A 16,141-nucleotide genomic window follows, 5' to 3' on the forward strand; every position below is an offset into this window, starting at 1 on the left:
TTCTGGGGTTCTGGGATTTTTCTGGGGTTTGGGGAATATTCTGAGATTCGGGGGTTACATTGGTGTTGGGGGATAATTCTGGGGTTCAGGGATTAGATTGGTGTTGGGGGATTATTCTGCAATTCGGGGATTACTTTGGGTTTCGGGGAATTTTCTGGGGTTCGGGAGTTACATTGGTGTTGGGGGATTATTCTGAGATTCGGGGGTTACATTGGGGTTTGGGGATTATTCTGGGGTTCGGGGATTTTTCTGGGGTTCGGGGGTTACATTGGTGTTGGGGGAATATTCTGTGGTTCGGGGGTTACATTGGTGTTGGGGGATTATTCTGGGGTTCAGGGATTATTCTGGGGTTCAAGGGATTATTCTGGGGTTCAGGGTTACATTGGTGTTGGGGGATTATTCTGGGGTTTGGGGATTAGATTGGTGTCGGAGGATTACATTGGGGTTCGGGGAATATTCTGGGGTTCGGGGATTAGATTGGTGTTGGGGGATTAATCTGGGGTTTGGGGATTAGATTGGTGTTGGGGAATATTCTGGGGTTCGGGGGTTACATTGGTGTTGGGGGAATATTCTGTGGTTCGGGGGTTACATTGGTGTTGGGGGATTATTCTGGGGTTCAGGGATTTTTCTGGGGTTCAGGGATTTTTCTGGGGTTCAGGGTTACATTGGTGTTGGGGGATTATTCTGGGGTTCGGGGTAAATTCTCAGCTCTACATTTTCAGGTACAATGATTGCACAATATTCATGTAACTCACCGGAATCAGCCACTTCCCCGACCGGCACGCGTTTCTTCCAGGCCATGTGACCGAGGATGGAGAAAATGGCGAATCCGGCGAAGAAGCTGGTGCAGCAGTTTCCAATGGCGATAACCAGCGTGTCCCTGAGGGACAGACAGGACATCAGTGAGCCAGACCACACCTCATGCCTCTCCAGAGGACACAACAAGGGAATGGCCCAAATCTGGAGGAAAGGAGCCTCTCTGCCTCGCGGGGGGCAATCCGATCACACATCATATTATATAAATACAGGCTGAACAGTGGAAGCAAACACTTGGCCGGCGGTTATGAGTCAGGTCAGCCAATCAGTGAGCTCCCACTGTGACCCTCAGGGAGGAAGCTTCAGATTCCCTCTAGTGTTATCCTCCTCCCAGGGGACTCCTCTGATGGAGGGAGATTATCCAGCATGCTGATCACTGATCTGGGAAATATAGGAGAGTAATGGTGATGTCTGGTGCCCTAACCCTAATGGTGATGTCCGATTAAAGTGGTTGTAAATCTCAGACATGAAATCTGAACATAGCGCATCCCTCTATAGTGTGTACTTGTCCCAGTCCAGAGCACTGAGTGTTATTTCTGTCTGCCGCCTCCTTCCTCTGATATCTGCATGAGTCACTTCTGACAAGATTTCCTGACACCAAGAGATAAAAGGTGACAGGGGAGGGACCTCCATCCCACAGCCTGTGATTGACAGCCCTGGCTCTGTTCCTGTGTGCAGGAGGGTGTGTCCCTTCCCTCCAATCAGCTCTCAGAGCTCTCCTCACGGATGCAACACTGGTCCCCACATCCTGCTTTTCAGAGCTAGGAAATGCTGTGTAAATTCTGCACTTTGGAAGGATGTAGAGAAGAGGGCAGATAAACGGGTACAACTTATGTAGGAGGATTGGTCTGATCTCTGTGTGTCACCCGAGGCCAATCACTGCACTGGGGGCTCTGCTGTGTCTCGCTGAACCACCTTAGATCCTGGACAGCTCCCTATCTGATCCATTGGACAATCCGGCCTTGTGTCTTGTTTCTGGTGAACCTTGAACCCTTTGCTCCACCCATGAACTTCCTGAGTTAAGCCATGTCGCTGCACTTCCTGTTTGCCAGATTATTGTGCTCTCTCCGGCTGATATCTCACTCTGGTCTTTCCTGCACCTCTCCTCATCTCCAGTAATGGTTCTTACCAACCTTTGGCTTGTTCCTTGACTAGGCTTCTGCTAGAGCCCTACCTGCGACCACTTGTTACTGACCTTCGGCTTGTTTCCTGGCGATCCCTACCTGCTATATCTGCTACTGGACCCCGGCTTGTTCAACTCCTGGCGGGTGGGATCCTCTCTACCTCCATAGCTACTGGTCTCCTAGAAGCCAGACCCTAGACTGTGACAAGGAGGGCGTACAACCACTTTATCCGAAGAACTCATCTCCACAAAGGGAAATCCATCTCACACCATGGTGCCTCCATTCAATACAACATGACTGTGCCGGCAGAGCACAGGTAGGTGCGCCACTTACCTGATGACATTGTTGTCAAACTTGTTGTATGAAGCCATGGACAGCAAACCACCAAAGCCGATCCCCAGAGAGTAGAAGATCTGAGAGGCGGCATCATTCCATACCTGGAGAGGACAGACATGACATGAAGTCTCCATAGATTAGAGGAGCGTCATCTGATAGGGCAATTATCTGGTGTCCGTACAAAAAAGATCGGGGTGACATTGTATTGTGAGTGGATCAGGGTGACATCGTATTGGTGAGTGGATCAGGGTGACATTGTATTGTGAGTGGATCAGGGTGACATCGTATTGGTGAGTGGATCGGGGTGACATCGTATTGGTGAGTGGATCGGGGTGACATTCTATTGGTGAGTGGATCGGGGTGACATTGTATTGGTGAGTGGATCAGGGTGACATCCTATTGGTGAGTGGATCAGGGTGACATCCTATTGGTGAGTGGATCAGGGTGACATCCTATTGGTGAGTGGATCAGGGTGATATTGTATTGGTGAGTGGATCAGGGTGATATTGTATTGGTGAGTGGATCAGGGTGATATTGTATTGGTGAGTGGATCAGGGTGATATTGTATTGGTGAGTGGATCAGGGTGACATCGTATTGGTGAGTGGATCAGGGTGACATCGTATTGGTGAGTGGATCAGGGTGATATTGTATTGGCGAGTGGATCAGGGTGACATCCTATTGGTGAGTGGATCATGGTGATATTGTATTGGTGAGTGGATCAGGGTGATATTGTATTGGTGAGTGGATCGGGGTGACATCCTATTGGTGAGTGGATCAGGGTGTTATTGTATTGGTGAGTGGATCAGGGTGACATCGTATTGGTGAGTGGATCAGGGTGACATCGTATTGGTGAGTGGATCAGGGTGACATCGTATTGGTGAGTGGATCAGGGTGATATTGTATTGGCGAGTGGATCAGGGTGACATCCTATTGGTGAGTGGATCATGGTGATATTGTATTGGTGAGTGGATCGGGGTGACATCCTATTGGTGAGTGGATCAGGGTGATATTGTATTGGTGAGTGGATCAGGGTGACATCCTATTGGTGAGTGGATCGGGGTGATATTGTATTGGTGAGTGGATCGGGGTGACATCCTATTGGTGAGTGGATCGGGGTGACATCCTATTGGTGAGTGGATCAGGGTGACATCCTATTGGTGAGTGGATCAGGGTGATATTGTATTGGTGAGTGGATCAGGGTGACATCCTATTGGTGAGTGGATCAGGGTGATATTGTATTGGTGAGTGGATCAGGGTGACATTGTATTGGGGGTCTCTTCTATTGAGTGCCGCCTTGGTGTGCTTTCCCATTGTTAATGAAGTTAATGGAGTCACCTATTGTTTCTGTCTGTCGGATGATTGGCCGGGATTGGCCGGGATTGGCTGGGATTGGCCGGGATTGGCCGGGATTGGACGGGATTGGCCGGGATTGGCCGGGATTGGCCGGGATTGGCTGGGATTGGCCGGGATTGGACGGGATTGGACGGGATTGGCCTTGTGTCGGCTCCTCGTTATCTCGTGAGATGTTGTGGGTAGTATTTGGTTGTATTGTCTTTGTGGTGACTGAATTCTGAAGTGTATAAAATCCGGGATTTCTATTCAATAAAGAGTCCTTCCTTTGGTTCTGCCCCAACATCTTGCCTGCGTGGGATGATTGGGGTAACAGAGCTGGTATTGGTTTGGTGCCAGGTGGGTCCATCAGATGGGTAATGTATAGAATGTAGGAGTGCCACGGAGCCCAGGAGGATCATGGAGGAAACCTAGCGCCCCTCCCCCCCGCCCCCAGCGGGTGATACCTGAGCGCTCTGCAGTCTCTTCCAGTCGGCGGTCAGGTAGAAGCGCACGCCGTCTATAGACCCCTCCAGGGTGGCCCCCCGGATGATGAGAACAACCAGGACAACATATGGAAAGGTGGCGGTAAAATATACAATCTGTGGAGACAGCGGGGGAGGGGAGTTATATACAAACAGATGGGATATATAAAGAGAAAAGGTGGGACTGATATAGATGAAGAGGGAGGATAGGGATGAGGAGATGAAGGAAGAGGGAGGATAGGGATGAGGAGATGAAGGAAGAGGGAGGATAGGGATGAGGAGATGAAGGAAGAGGGAGGATAGGGATGAGGAGATGAAGGAAGAGGGAGGATAGGGATGAGGAGATGAAGGAAGAGGGAGGATAGGGATGAGGAGATGAAGGAAGAGGGAGGATAGGGATGAGGAGATGAAGGAAGAGGGAGGATAGGGATGAGGAGATGAAGGAAGAGGGAGGATAGGGATGAGGAGATGAAGGAAGAGGGAGGATAGGGATGAGGAGATGAAGGAAGAGGGAGGATAGGGATGAGGAGATGAAGGAAGAGGGAGGATAGGGATGAGGAGATGAAGGAAGAGGGAGGATAGGGATGAGGAGATGAAGGAAGAGGGAGGATAGGGATGAGGAGATGAAGGAAGAGGGAGGATAGGGATGAGGAGATGAAGGAAGAGGGAGGATAGGGATGAGGAGATGAAGGAAGAGGGAGGATAGGGATGAGGAGATGAAGGAAGAGGGAGGATAGGGATGAGGAGATGAAGGAAGAGGGAGGATAGGGATGAGGAGATGAAGGAAGAGGGAGGATAGGGATGAGGAGATGAAGGAAGAGGGAGGATAGGGATGAGGAGATGAAGGAAGAGGGAGGATAGGGATGAGGAGATGAAGGAAGAGGGAGGATAGGGATGAGGAGATGAAGGAAGAGTGAGGATAGGGATGAGGAGATGAAGAGTGAGGATAGGGATGAGGAGATGAAGAGGGAGGATAGGGATGAGGAGATGAAGAGGGAGGATAGGGATGAGGAGATGAAGGAAGAGGGAGGATAGGGATGAGGAGATGAAGAGGGAGGATAGGGATGAGGAGATGAAGAGGGAGGATAGGAATGAGGAGATGAAGGAAGAGGGAAGATAGGAATGAGGAGATGAAGGAAGAGGGAAGATAGGAATGAGGAGATGAAGGAAGAGGGAGGATAGGGATGAGGAGATGAAGGAAGAGGGAGGATAGGGATGAGGAGATGAAGGAAGAGGGAGGATAGGGATGAGGAGATGAAGAGGGAGGATAGGGATGAGGAGATGAAGAGGGAGGATAGGGATGAGGAGATGAAGAGGGAGGATAGGGATGAGGAGAAGGAAGAGGGAGGATAGGGATGAGGAGATGAAGAGGGAGGATAGGGATGAGGAGATGAAGAGGGAGGATAGGGATGAGGAGATGAAGAGGGAGGATAGGGATGAGGAGATGAAGAGGGAGGATAGGCATGAGGAGATGAAGGAAGAGGGAGGATAGGGATGAGGAGATGAAGGAAGAGGGAGGATAGGGATGAGGAGATGAAGGAAGAGGGAGGATAGGGATGAGGAGATGAAGAGGGAGGATAGGGATGAGGAGATGAAGAGGGAGGATAGGGATGAGGAGATGAAGAGGGAGGATAGGGATGAGGAGATGAAGAGGGAGGATACGGATGAGGAGATGAAGAGGGAGGATACGGATGAGCAGATGAAGAGGGAGGATAGGGATGAGGAGATGAAGGAAGAGGGAAGATAGGAATGAGGAGATGAAGGAAGAGGGAGGATAGGGATGAGGAGATGAAGGAAGAGGGAGGATAGGGATGAGAAGATGAAGGAAGAGGGAGGATAGGGATGAGGAGATGAAGAGGGAGGATACGGATGAGCAGATGAAGAGGGAGGATAGGGATGAGGAGATGAAGGAAGAGGGAAGATAGGAATGAGGAGATGAAGGAAGAGGGAAGATAGGAATGAGGAGATGAGGGAAGATAGGAATGAGGAGATGAAGGAAGAGGGAGGATAGGGATGAGGAGATGAAGGAAGAGGGAGGATAGGGATGAGGAGATGAAGGAAGAGGGAGGATAGGGATGAGGAGATGAAGAGGGAGGATAGGGATGAGGAGATGAAGAGGGAGGATAGGGATGAGGAGATGAAGGAAGAGGGAGGATAGGAATGAGGAGATGAAGGAAGAGGGAGGATAGGGATGAGGAGATGAAGGAAGAGGGAGGATAGGAATGAGGAGATGAAGGAAGAGGGAGGATAGGGATGAGGAGATGAAGAGGGAGGATAGGGATGAGGAGATGAAGGAAGAGGGAGGATAGGGATGAGGAGATGAAGGAAGAGGGAGGATAGGGATGAGGAGATGAAGGAAGAGGGAGGATAGGGATGAGGAGATGAAGGAAGAGGGAGGATAGGGATGAGGAGATGAAGAGGGAGGATAGGGATGAGGAGATGAAGAGGGAGGATAGGGATGAGGAGATGAAGAGGGAGGATAGGGTTGAGGAGATGAAGAGGGAGGATAGGGTTGAGGAGATGAAGAGGGAGGATAGGGATGAGGAGATGAAGAGGGAGGATAGGGATGAGGAGATGAAGAGGGAGGATAGGGATGAGGAGATGAAGAGGGAGGATACGGATGAGCAGATGAAGAGGGAGGATAGGGATGAGGAGATGAAGGAAGAGGGAAGATAGGAATGAGGAGATGAAGGAAGAGGGAAGATAGGAATGAGGAGATGAAGGAAGAGGGAGGATAGGGATGAGGAGATGAAGAGGGAGGATAGGGATGAGGAGATGAAGAGGGAGGATAGGGATGAGGAGATGAAGGAAGAGGGAGGATAGGGATGAGGAGATGAAGAGGGAGGATAGGAATGAGGAGATGAAGGAAGAGGGAGGATAGGGATGAGGAGATGAAGGAAGAGGGAGGATAGGGATGAGGAGATGAAGGAAGAGGGAGGATAGGGATGAGGAGATGAAGGAAGAAGGAGGATAGGGATGAGGAGATGAAGAGGGAGGATAGGGATGAGGAGATGAAGGAAGAGGGAGGATAGGGATGAGGAGATGAAGAGGGAGGATAGGGATGAGGAGATGAAGAGGGAGGATAGGGATGAGGAGATGAAGAGGGAGGATAGGGATGAGGAGATGAAGAGGGAGGATAGGGATGAGGAGATGAAGAGGGAGGATAGGGATGAGGAGATGAAGAGGGAGGATACGGATGAGCAGATGAAGAGGAAGGATAGGAATGAGGAGATGAAGAGGGAGGATAGGGATGAGGAGATGAAGAGGGAGGATAGGGTTGAGGAGATGACGACATACCTTCCCTGAACTGTGGATCCCCTTCAGCATGCAGAGGAAGATGATGAGCCAGGCGGCGAGCAGGCACAGGGCGAGTTGCCAGCGCACAGGACCCGGATCACTGAGGCCAGAGCTGTGCACCACCCCCAACACCTCCTCACTGCAAAGAGAGAAGAGCGGCCCACAGACCTTCATTACCATAGAGAACCCGACAGACAGACGGACCCCCCATTCATTCCCTTCCAGAACCCAACAGACGGACCCCCCATTCATTCACTTCCAGAACCTGACAGACAGACGGACCCCCCATTCATTCACTTCCAGAACCTGACAGACAGACGGACCCCCCATTCATTCACTTCCAGAACCCGACAGACAGACGGACCGCCCATTAATTCCTTTCCAGAACCCGACAGACAGACGGACCCCCCATTCATTCCCTTCCAGAACCCAACAGACGGACCCCCCATTCATTCACTTCCAGAACCCGACAGACAGACGGACCGCCCATTAATTCCTTTCCAGAACCCAACAGACAGACGGACCCCCATTCATTCACTTACTTCCAGAACGCTTCTGTGGCGCTGAACTGAGACCCGTTAATGGATGTGTTCTGAAAAACACAAAAAATACGACAGATGACACACGGGACGCGCGACAGATGACACACGGGAGATGACACATGGGACAGACGACTGATGAAACATGACAGATGACACACGGGACACACGACAGATGACACACGACACACGGGACAGATGACACACGGGACACACGACAGATGACACACGACACACGGGACAGATGACACACGTGACAGATGACACACGGGACACACGACAGATGGCACACGGGACACACGACAGATGGCACACTGGACAGATGACACACGGGACACACGACAGATGACACACGACACACGGGACAGATGACACACGTGACAGATGACACACGGGACACACGACAGATGACACACAACACACGGGACAGATGACACACGTGACAGATGACACACGGGACACACGACAGATGGCACACGGGACACACGACAGATGGCACACTGGACAGATGACACACGACAGGTGACACACGACAGATGACACATGGAACACACGACAGGTGACACACGACAGATGACACACGGAACACACGACAGATGACACATGCTGGATTGGTCAGGATCTTACCGCACACAGCTGGATGTACTTGGGGGCCTGGCAGGACCAGGGGAGGGGGCTCTGGAAGGATCGGCCCAGGTAATAGAAGGTCCAGGCAATGATGACGTTATAATAGAGAGAGACCAGAGAGGAGACCAGGAGCATTCCGACCCCAATACCTGAGGAGGACAATGGGGAAACGATCGGTCATTGCCGGCCCCCCGATAAAATGAAATCCACATTTCACCCATATCCCAGAATTTAGAGCAGGGAGAACCATTGTCATCAATGAGGACCATTGTATGTCAGACATGACTGGTCCCATGAGGGCCGTACCATTGTATGTCATACATGACTGGTCCCATGAGGGCCGTACCATTGTATGTCAGACATGACCTATGAGGACCGTACCATTGTATGTCAGACATGACTGGTCCCATGAGGGCCGTACCATTGTATGTCAGACATGACCTATGAGGACCGTACCATTGTATGTCAGACATGACTGGTCCCATGAGGGCCGTACCATTGTATGTCAGACATGACCTATGAGGACCGTACCATTGTATGTCAGACATGACCTATGAGGACCGTACCATTGTATGTCAGACATGTCTGGTCCCATGAGGGCCGTACCATTGTATGTCATGCCATATCTATGGGAACAGCCGTGACACCTATGGAAACATCCGTGGCGTCTATGAGAACAGCCATGGTACTAGCCCTGCATTCTGGAGTGGAAACCTGGATACCCCATTTAAACCCTGTGAAGGGAAAAAGCACATCCAGCCAAACAGGAAAGTGTGTGGCGTATACAGCGGGTGAGTGTAACCACATAAGGGGAGAGGAGTCACATCTAGAGCGGTGTGGTGGAGGAGTGGAGATGTAATCTGCTGTTTATTCAAGAGACAAGAGACACGGGTTAAACGTTTTTTTCACTATTCCATTATTTGGATTATGATCTGAAGATTCAACGTATGGACTATGATTTTACTGGGATACATTATATTCTCAGGAGCTTTTCACAGTGGTGTTGGTAACAATGTTTTTAGGAAGTGGACATTGTTTGATAGAACTTGAAACAATTCATTTGATTCTCGTTATTTGTTTATTTACTTTTTAGTGTTGAATAATATTTAGTCACAGGATATTTTTTTCAACAGATCGTATATATTTGTTATCACTATTCATCTGGTGATATGCACTATATAATAATTTGTGTTAATTAATTTCGATACAAACTATTAATTTTCTGTATGCTCGGGGCAGGGCTTGCACAGTGTAGTAACATTTAGTAATTCATGTTCACTGGACTGGGTCTATCATCTTTAATATTTTTGAATTCACTGGTGTGGATTTATATTCAGCGCCGCTTTTTCTATTGTTTAGATAAGGAATATTGTACACATTTTGTTTTTTTAAAGTGGCGGCTTAGTTTAGAGTGTTTTGTTTAGCGCAGTGGTGATACACAATAGATGGTGGGAAAGATTAAGGGCCGGTTCACACTGCAGGCGCAGCGAGGCGACTCCGACTTGCCTCGCCGCGACCTGCAGCGGCCTCGGCGGCGACTTGCAAATGACTTCTGTATAGAAGTCAATGCAAGTCGCCCCGAGGTCGCCCAAAAGTAGTACAGGACCCGTCCTATCCAGCGCCTCCTACAGGAGAGTGCTATATTATAAAGCCACCCTTGAGCTCCACTCAGTGACTTGGCCTAGGTTGAGATGATGTCATCACAGCGCCTAGAGGCGATTCAGTTCGCATTGTGCGCTATACAAGTATTTCATTCATTCATTCATCAGTCTGCTGCAGGCAGGAGGAAGCATTTCCCCAGTCTCCCATCCCCCAGTTACAGAATCCGCCTTAACACAGCACAGGGGCCTTTGTCCCTTTTCTGGCAGATTACCTTTCAGGATGGGGCAGCACTTCCAGACAGTGATGGGCCCCGCGGCCCCATACTGGCCCAGGCTCAGCTCCATCAGGAAGAGGGGGAGGCCGGTGAAGAAGAGCATGATGGAGTACGGGATGAGGAAGGCTCCTAAAAGAGGAAAAAAAACACACTCACCATCAGATACGATCCAACCAATCAGCATATACAATGTAACAATCTGATTCTGCTTTCTACTCTGGATATGGAGGATCACATTTATCCGACAAGGAGGAGACTCGATGCCTATGAACCCTCCACACATCAATCACCCCCACCAAACAATCCCCCCACCAAAAAACAACCCCCCTCCACACAGCAATCCCCCCCTCCACACAGCAATCCCTCCCCCTCCACACAGCAATCCCTCCCACCACACAGCTATTCCCCACCAAACGACAACCCCCCCGTCCACACAACAACCCCCCGTCCACACAACAACTCCTCCCTCCACACAGCAATCCCTCCCTCCACACAACAATCCCCCCCACCACACAACAATCCCCCCCACCACACAACAATCCCCCCCCTCCACACAGCAATCCCCCCCTCCACACAGCAATCCCCCCCCTCCACACAGCAATCCCCCCCCTCCACACAGCAATCCCCCCCCTCCACACAGCAATCCCCCCCTCCACACAGCAATCCCCCCCCTCCACACAGCAATCCCCCCCCTCCACACAGCAATCCCCCCCCTTCCACACAGCAATCCCCCCCCCCCTCCACACAGCAATCCCCCCCCTCCACACAGCAATCCCCCCCTCCACACAGCAATCCCCCCCACCACGCATCAATCCCCCCTCCACGCAACAAACCCACCAATCACACAACAAACCCCCCTCCACGCAACAATCCCCCCAGCCAGTCTTGTGATTCACATGGCCAGGAAGACCACGCCCCTTTCCTCATCACCTCCCTGTGCATTGCCCCCCCCCCTCGCCAAAGTGATGATATAAGTCCCCCTCCCCCAGTGATGATATGTATATATCCCCAGGACAGGCATATGGGACTCTAGAGGACTTCCTGTGAGCTGGTCAGATTATGGAGAACAAGAATACCTCTGCTACTGTAAATGTGTGCATTCCTACATTCCTGAGGAGATCCGGCCTCCATCGCCATCTATTCCTGAGGAGATCCAGTCTCCATCGCCATCTATTCCTGAGGAGATCCAGTCTCCATCCCCATCTATTCCTGAGGAGATCCAGTCTCCATCGCCATCTATTCCTGAGGAGATCCAGTCTCCATCGCCATCTATTCCTGAGGAGAACCAGTCTCCATCGCCATCTATTCCTGAGGAGAACCAGTCTCCATCGCCATCTATTCCTGAGGAGAACCAGTCTCCATCGCCATCTATTCCTGAGGAGAACCAGTCTCCATCGCCATCTATTCCTGAGGAGAACCAGTCTCCATCCCCATCTATTCCTGAGGAGAGCCAGTCTCCATCCCCATCTATTCCTGAGGAGAGCCAGTCTCCATCCCCATCTATTCCTGAGGAGAGCCAGTCTCCATCCCCATCTATTCCTGAGGAGAGCCAGTCTCCCTCCCCATCTATTCCTGAGGAGAGCCAGTCTCCATCGCCATCTATTCCTGAGGAGATCCAGTCTCCATCGCCATCTATTCCCGAGGAGAGCCAGTCTCCATCCCCATCTATTCCCGAGGAGAGCCAGTCTCCATCCCCATCTATTCCCGAGGAGAGCCAGTCTCCATCCCCATCTATTCCCGAGGAGAGCCAGTCTCCATCCCCATCTATTCCCGAGGAGAGCCAGTCTCCATCCCCATCTATTCCTGAGAAGAACCAGTCTCCATCCCCATCTATTCCTGAGGAGAGCCAGTCTCCATCCCCATCTATTCCTGAGGAGATCCAGTCTCCATCCCCATCTATTCCTGAGGAGATCCGGCCTCCATCCCCATCTATTCCTGAGGAGATCCAGCCTCCCTCCCCATCTATTCCTGAGGAGATCCAGTCTCCATCCCCATCTATTCCTGAGAAGAACCAGTCTCCATCCCCATCTATTCCCGAGGAGATCCAGTCTCCTTCCCCATCTATTCCTGAGGAGAGCCAGTCTCCATTCCCATCTATTCCTGAGGAGATCCAGTCTCTATCCCCATCTATTCCTGAGGAGAGCCAGTCTCCATCCCCATCTATTCCTGAGAAGAACCAGTCTCCATCCCCATCTATTCCTGAGGAGATCCAGTCTCTATCCCCATCTATTCCTGAGGAGATCCAGTCTCCTTCCCCATCTATTCCTGAGAAGAACCAGTCTCCATCCCCATCTATTCCTGAGGAGATCCAGTCTCCATCCCCATCTATTCCTGAGAAGAACCAGTCTCCATCCCCATCTATTCCTGAGGAGATCCAGTCTCCATCCCCATCTATTCCTGAGGAGATCCAGTCTCCATCCCCATCTATTCCTGAGGATATCCAGTCTCCATCGCCATCTATTCCTGAGAAGAGCCAGTCTCCATCCCCATCTATTCCTGAGGATATCCAGTCTCCATCCCCATCTATTCCTGAGAAGAGCCAGTCTCCATCCCCATCTATTCCTGAGGATATCCAGTCTCCATCCCCATCTATTCCTGAGTAGAGCCAGTCTCCATCCCCATCTATTCCTGAGGAGAGCCAGTCTCCATCCCCATCTATTCCTGAGGAGAGCCAGTCTCCATCCCCATCTATTCCTGAGGAGAGCCAGTCTCCATCCCCATCTATTCCTGAGAAGAGCCAGTCTCCATCCCCATCTATTCCTGAGGAGAGCCAGTCTCCATCCCCATCTATTCCTGAGGAGATCCAGTCTCCATCCCCATCTATTCCTGAGGAGAGCCAGTCTCCATCTATTCCCGAGGAGAGCCAGTCTCCATCTATTCCCGAGGAGAGCCAGTCTCCATCTATTCCCGAGGAGAGCCAGTCTCCATCTATTCCCGAGGAGAGCCAGTCTCCATCTATTCCCGAGGAGAGCCAGTCTCCATCTATTCCCGAGGAGAGCCAGTCTCCATCTATTCCCGAGGAGAGCCAGTCTCCATCTATTCCCGAGGAGAGCCAGTCTCCATCTATTCCCGAGGAGAGCCAGTCTCCATCTATTCCCGAGGAGAGCCAGTCTCCATCTATTCCCGAGGAGAGCCAGTCTCCATCTATTCCCGAGGTGAACCAGTCTCCATCCCCATCTATTCCCGAGGAGAGACGGGGATGGAGAAAAAATATAAAGTAGAGTAATAGAGTGATTCAGGAGGTTTGGCTGACACCAGGTAGGAGTGTATCCTGTTCTGGGTGGAACGATCTAGCGATGTTGTCACCAGTCTGACATGTCGATCGGTCAGGTGTCACGTCAGTCTACTTGCTTATTATGTGTTGGGTGTGGAGAGGAAATCTGATGAGTAAACACAATTTTCCTCGGCTCATTATCCCGGGACACACCAAAACTTTCCAATCTGTGTTCTCTATAAATATAGAACCTGATCCAGAACACAGCGTGACTTTCCTCCAACCAGTGTTCTTTATTGATCTATAAACTGACAAGGGTGGAGGGTGGAGGACCTCAGCTATGGAGGGGGGGGTGGAGGACCTCAGCTATGGAGGGGGGGGGTGGAGGAGATCAGAGATCAGTTATGGGGGATGGAGGAGCTCAGTTATGGGGGATGGAGGAGCTCAGTTATGGGGGATGGAGGAGCTCAGTTATGGGGGATGGAGGAGATCAGTTATGGGGGATGGAGGAGATCAGTTATGGGGGATGGAGGAGATCAGTTATGGGGGATGGAGGAGCTCAGTTATGGGGGATGGAGGAGCTCAGTTATGGGGGATGGAGGAGATCAGTTATGGGGGATGGAGGAGATCAGTTATGGGGGATGGAGGAGATCAGTTATTGGGGGATGGAGGAGATCAGTTATTGGGGGATGGAGGAGATCAGTTATGGGGGAATGGAGGAGATCAGTTATGGGGGATGGAGGAGATCAGTTATGGGGGATGGAGGAGATCAGTTATGGGGGATGGAGGAGATCAGTTATGGGGGATGGAGGAGATCAGTTATGGGGGATGGAGGAGATCAGTTATGGGGGATGGAGGAGCTCAGTTATGGGGGATGGAGGAGCTCAGTTATGGGGGATGGAGGAGCTCAGTTATGGGGGATGGAGGAGCTCAGTTATGGGGGATGGAGGGGCTCAGTTATGGGGGGTGGAGGAGATCAGTTATGGTGGATGGAGGAGATCAGTTATGGGGGATGGAGGAGATCAGTTATGGGGGATGGAGGAGATCAGTTATGGTGGATGGAGGAGATCAGTTATGGGGGGTGGAGGAGCTCAGTTATGGGGGGTGGAGGAGCTCAGTTATGGGGGGTGGAGGAGCTCAGTTATGGGGGATGGAGGAGATCAGTTATGGGGGGTGGAGGAGCTCAGTTATGGGGGATGGAGGAGCTCAGTTATGGGGGATGGAGGAGATCAGTTATGGGGGATGGAGGGGCTCAGTTATGGGGGGTGGAGGAGCTCAGTTATGGGGGATGGAGGAGATCAGTTATGGGGGATGGAGGAGATCAGTTATGGGGGATGGAGGGGCTCAGTTATGGGGGATGGAGGAGATCAGTTATGGGGGATGGAGGAGATCAGTTATGGGGGATGGAGGAGATCAGTTATGGGGGATGGAGGAGATCAGTTATGGGGGATGGAGGAGATCAGTTATGGGTGATGGAGGAGATCAGTTATGGGGGATGGAGGAGATCAGTTATGGGGGGTGGAGGAGATCAGTAATGGGGGATGGAGGAGATCAGTTATGGGGGATGGAGGAGATCAGTTATGTGGGAGGGAGGAGATCAGTTATGGGGGATGGAGGAGATCAGTTATGGGGGATGGAGGAGATCAGTTATGGAGGGGGACAAAGGATGGGTGGAGACTGGGGCAGACACTCCCTCCTATGATGTCATAGAGTAGCAGAAACCCCTCCCCTTCGCCTGATTTGGAGTTTCAGCTGGTGTGGTGGGGATGGCAGAAATCTCATATGATTGGCTGGCTGTGCTCTCACCTCCCCCGTTCCTGTAGCAGAGGTACGGGAACCTCCAGACGTTGCCCAATCCCACGCAGTACCCGATACAGGAGAGCAGGAACTCGTACTTCCCCCCCCAGGTCTCACGGGGGGCGGGGCCTGCAGGCAGGGCAAGGGGCCCAGACTGAGGGGCTGATGATGATGGAGGGAGGCTGGCATTGGGATGGAGATCGGATCCCGGATCGGCTGATATCCCCTGAAAGAATAAAAGAAGGAAGATTACATGGACATCCAGCATCATCTAGTCCTTTTCTCCCCAGGTTAAATGTCCCTGGCCCGCCCCTTTTTCTTCATTGGATTTCAGTTCTTCCAATCATGGAGGTTCATCGTCACTTCTGGGTATTACCTATGTAAATGAAATCTGCCTAGGAACGCCTCCAGATTGACACCCGCCTATCAAGGCATTGTGATACTGCCCCCTGCCGGCCCCTCCCTACGGCCACGATCTGCCCCCTGCCAGCCCCTCCAACCAGCCACAATCTGCCCCCTGCCGGCTCCTCCCGCCAGCCACGATCTGCCCCCCGCCGGCCCCTCCAACCAGCCACAATCTGCCCCCTGCCGACCCCTCCCACCAGCCATGATCTGCCTGCATTGCATAGAGAAGCGCAGAGACCCGGTGATGTCATCAGGGGTTAAAGTGCTTGTAAATTCTTACAGACCTCTCTCAGAT

The 16,141-nt window shown here is 51.5% G+C and overlaps 1 protein-coding gene across 1 annotated transcript in view; it reads right to left on the minus strand.

Annotated features, from left to right (window-relative positions):
- The window catches only part of LOC143973825 (sodium-dependent proline transporter-like), a gene marked incomplete at its 5' end in the record, with an annotated part of 31,387 nt that extends 15,720 nt beyond the window's left edge, over positions 1 to 15,667 (minus strand). Inside the window, 8 exon segments of the mRNA XM_077474707.1 lie at positions 756 to 880; positions 2,274 to 2,377; positions 4,074 to 4,208; positions 7,389 to 7,527; positions 7,931 to 7,980; positions 8,555 to 8,703; positions 10,428 to 10,559; positions 15,451 to 15,667. Of these exon segments, the coding sequence (XP_077330833.1) occupies positions 756 to 880; positions 2,274 to 2,377; positions 4,074 to 4,208; positions 7,389 to 7,527; positions 7,931 to 7,980; positions 8,555 to 8,703; positions 10,428 to 10,559; positions 15,451 to 15,667 (1,051 nt within the window).
- Positions 15,668 to 16,141: the final 474 nt, after the last annotated feature.

The sequence above is a fragment of the Lithobates pipiens genome, unplaced genomic scaffold, assembly GCF_037356315.1.
Source record: "Lithobates pipiens isolate NorthernLeopardFrog02 unplaced genomic scaffold, aLitPip1_a1.2 Scaffold_121, whole genome shotgun sequence".
In the NCBI taxonomy this organism is placed as follows: domain Eukaryota; kingdom Metazoa; phylum Chordata; class Amphibia; order Anura; family Ranidae; genus Lithobates; species Lithobates pipiens.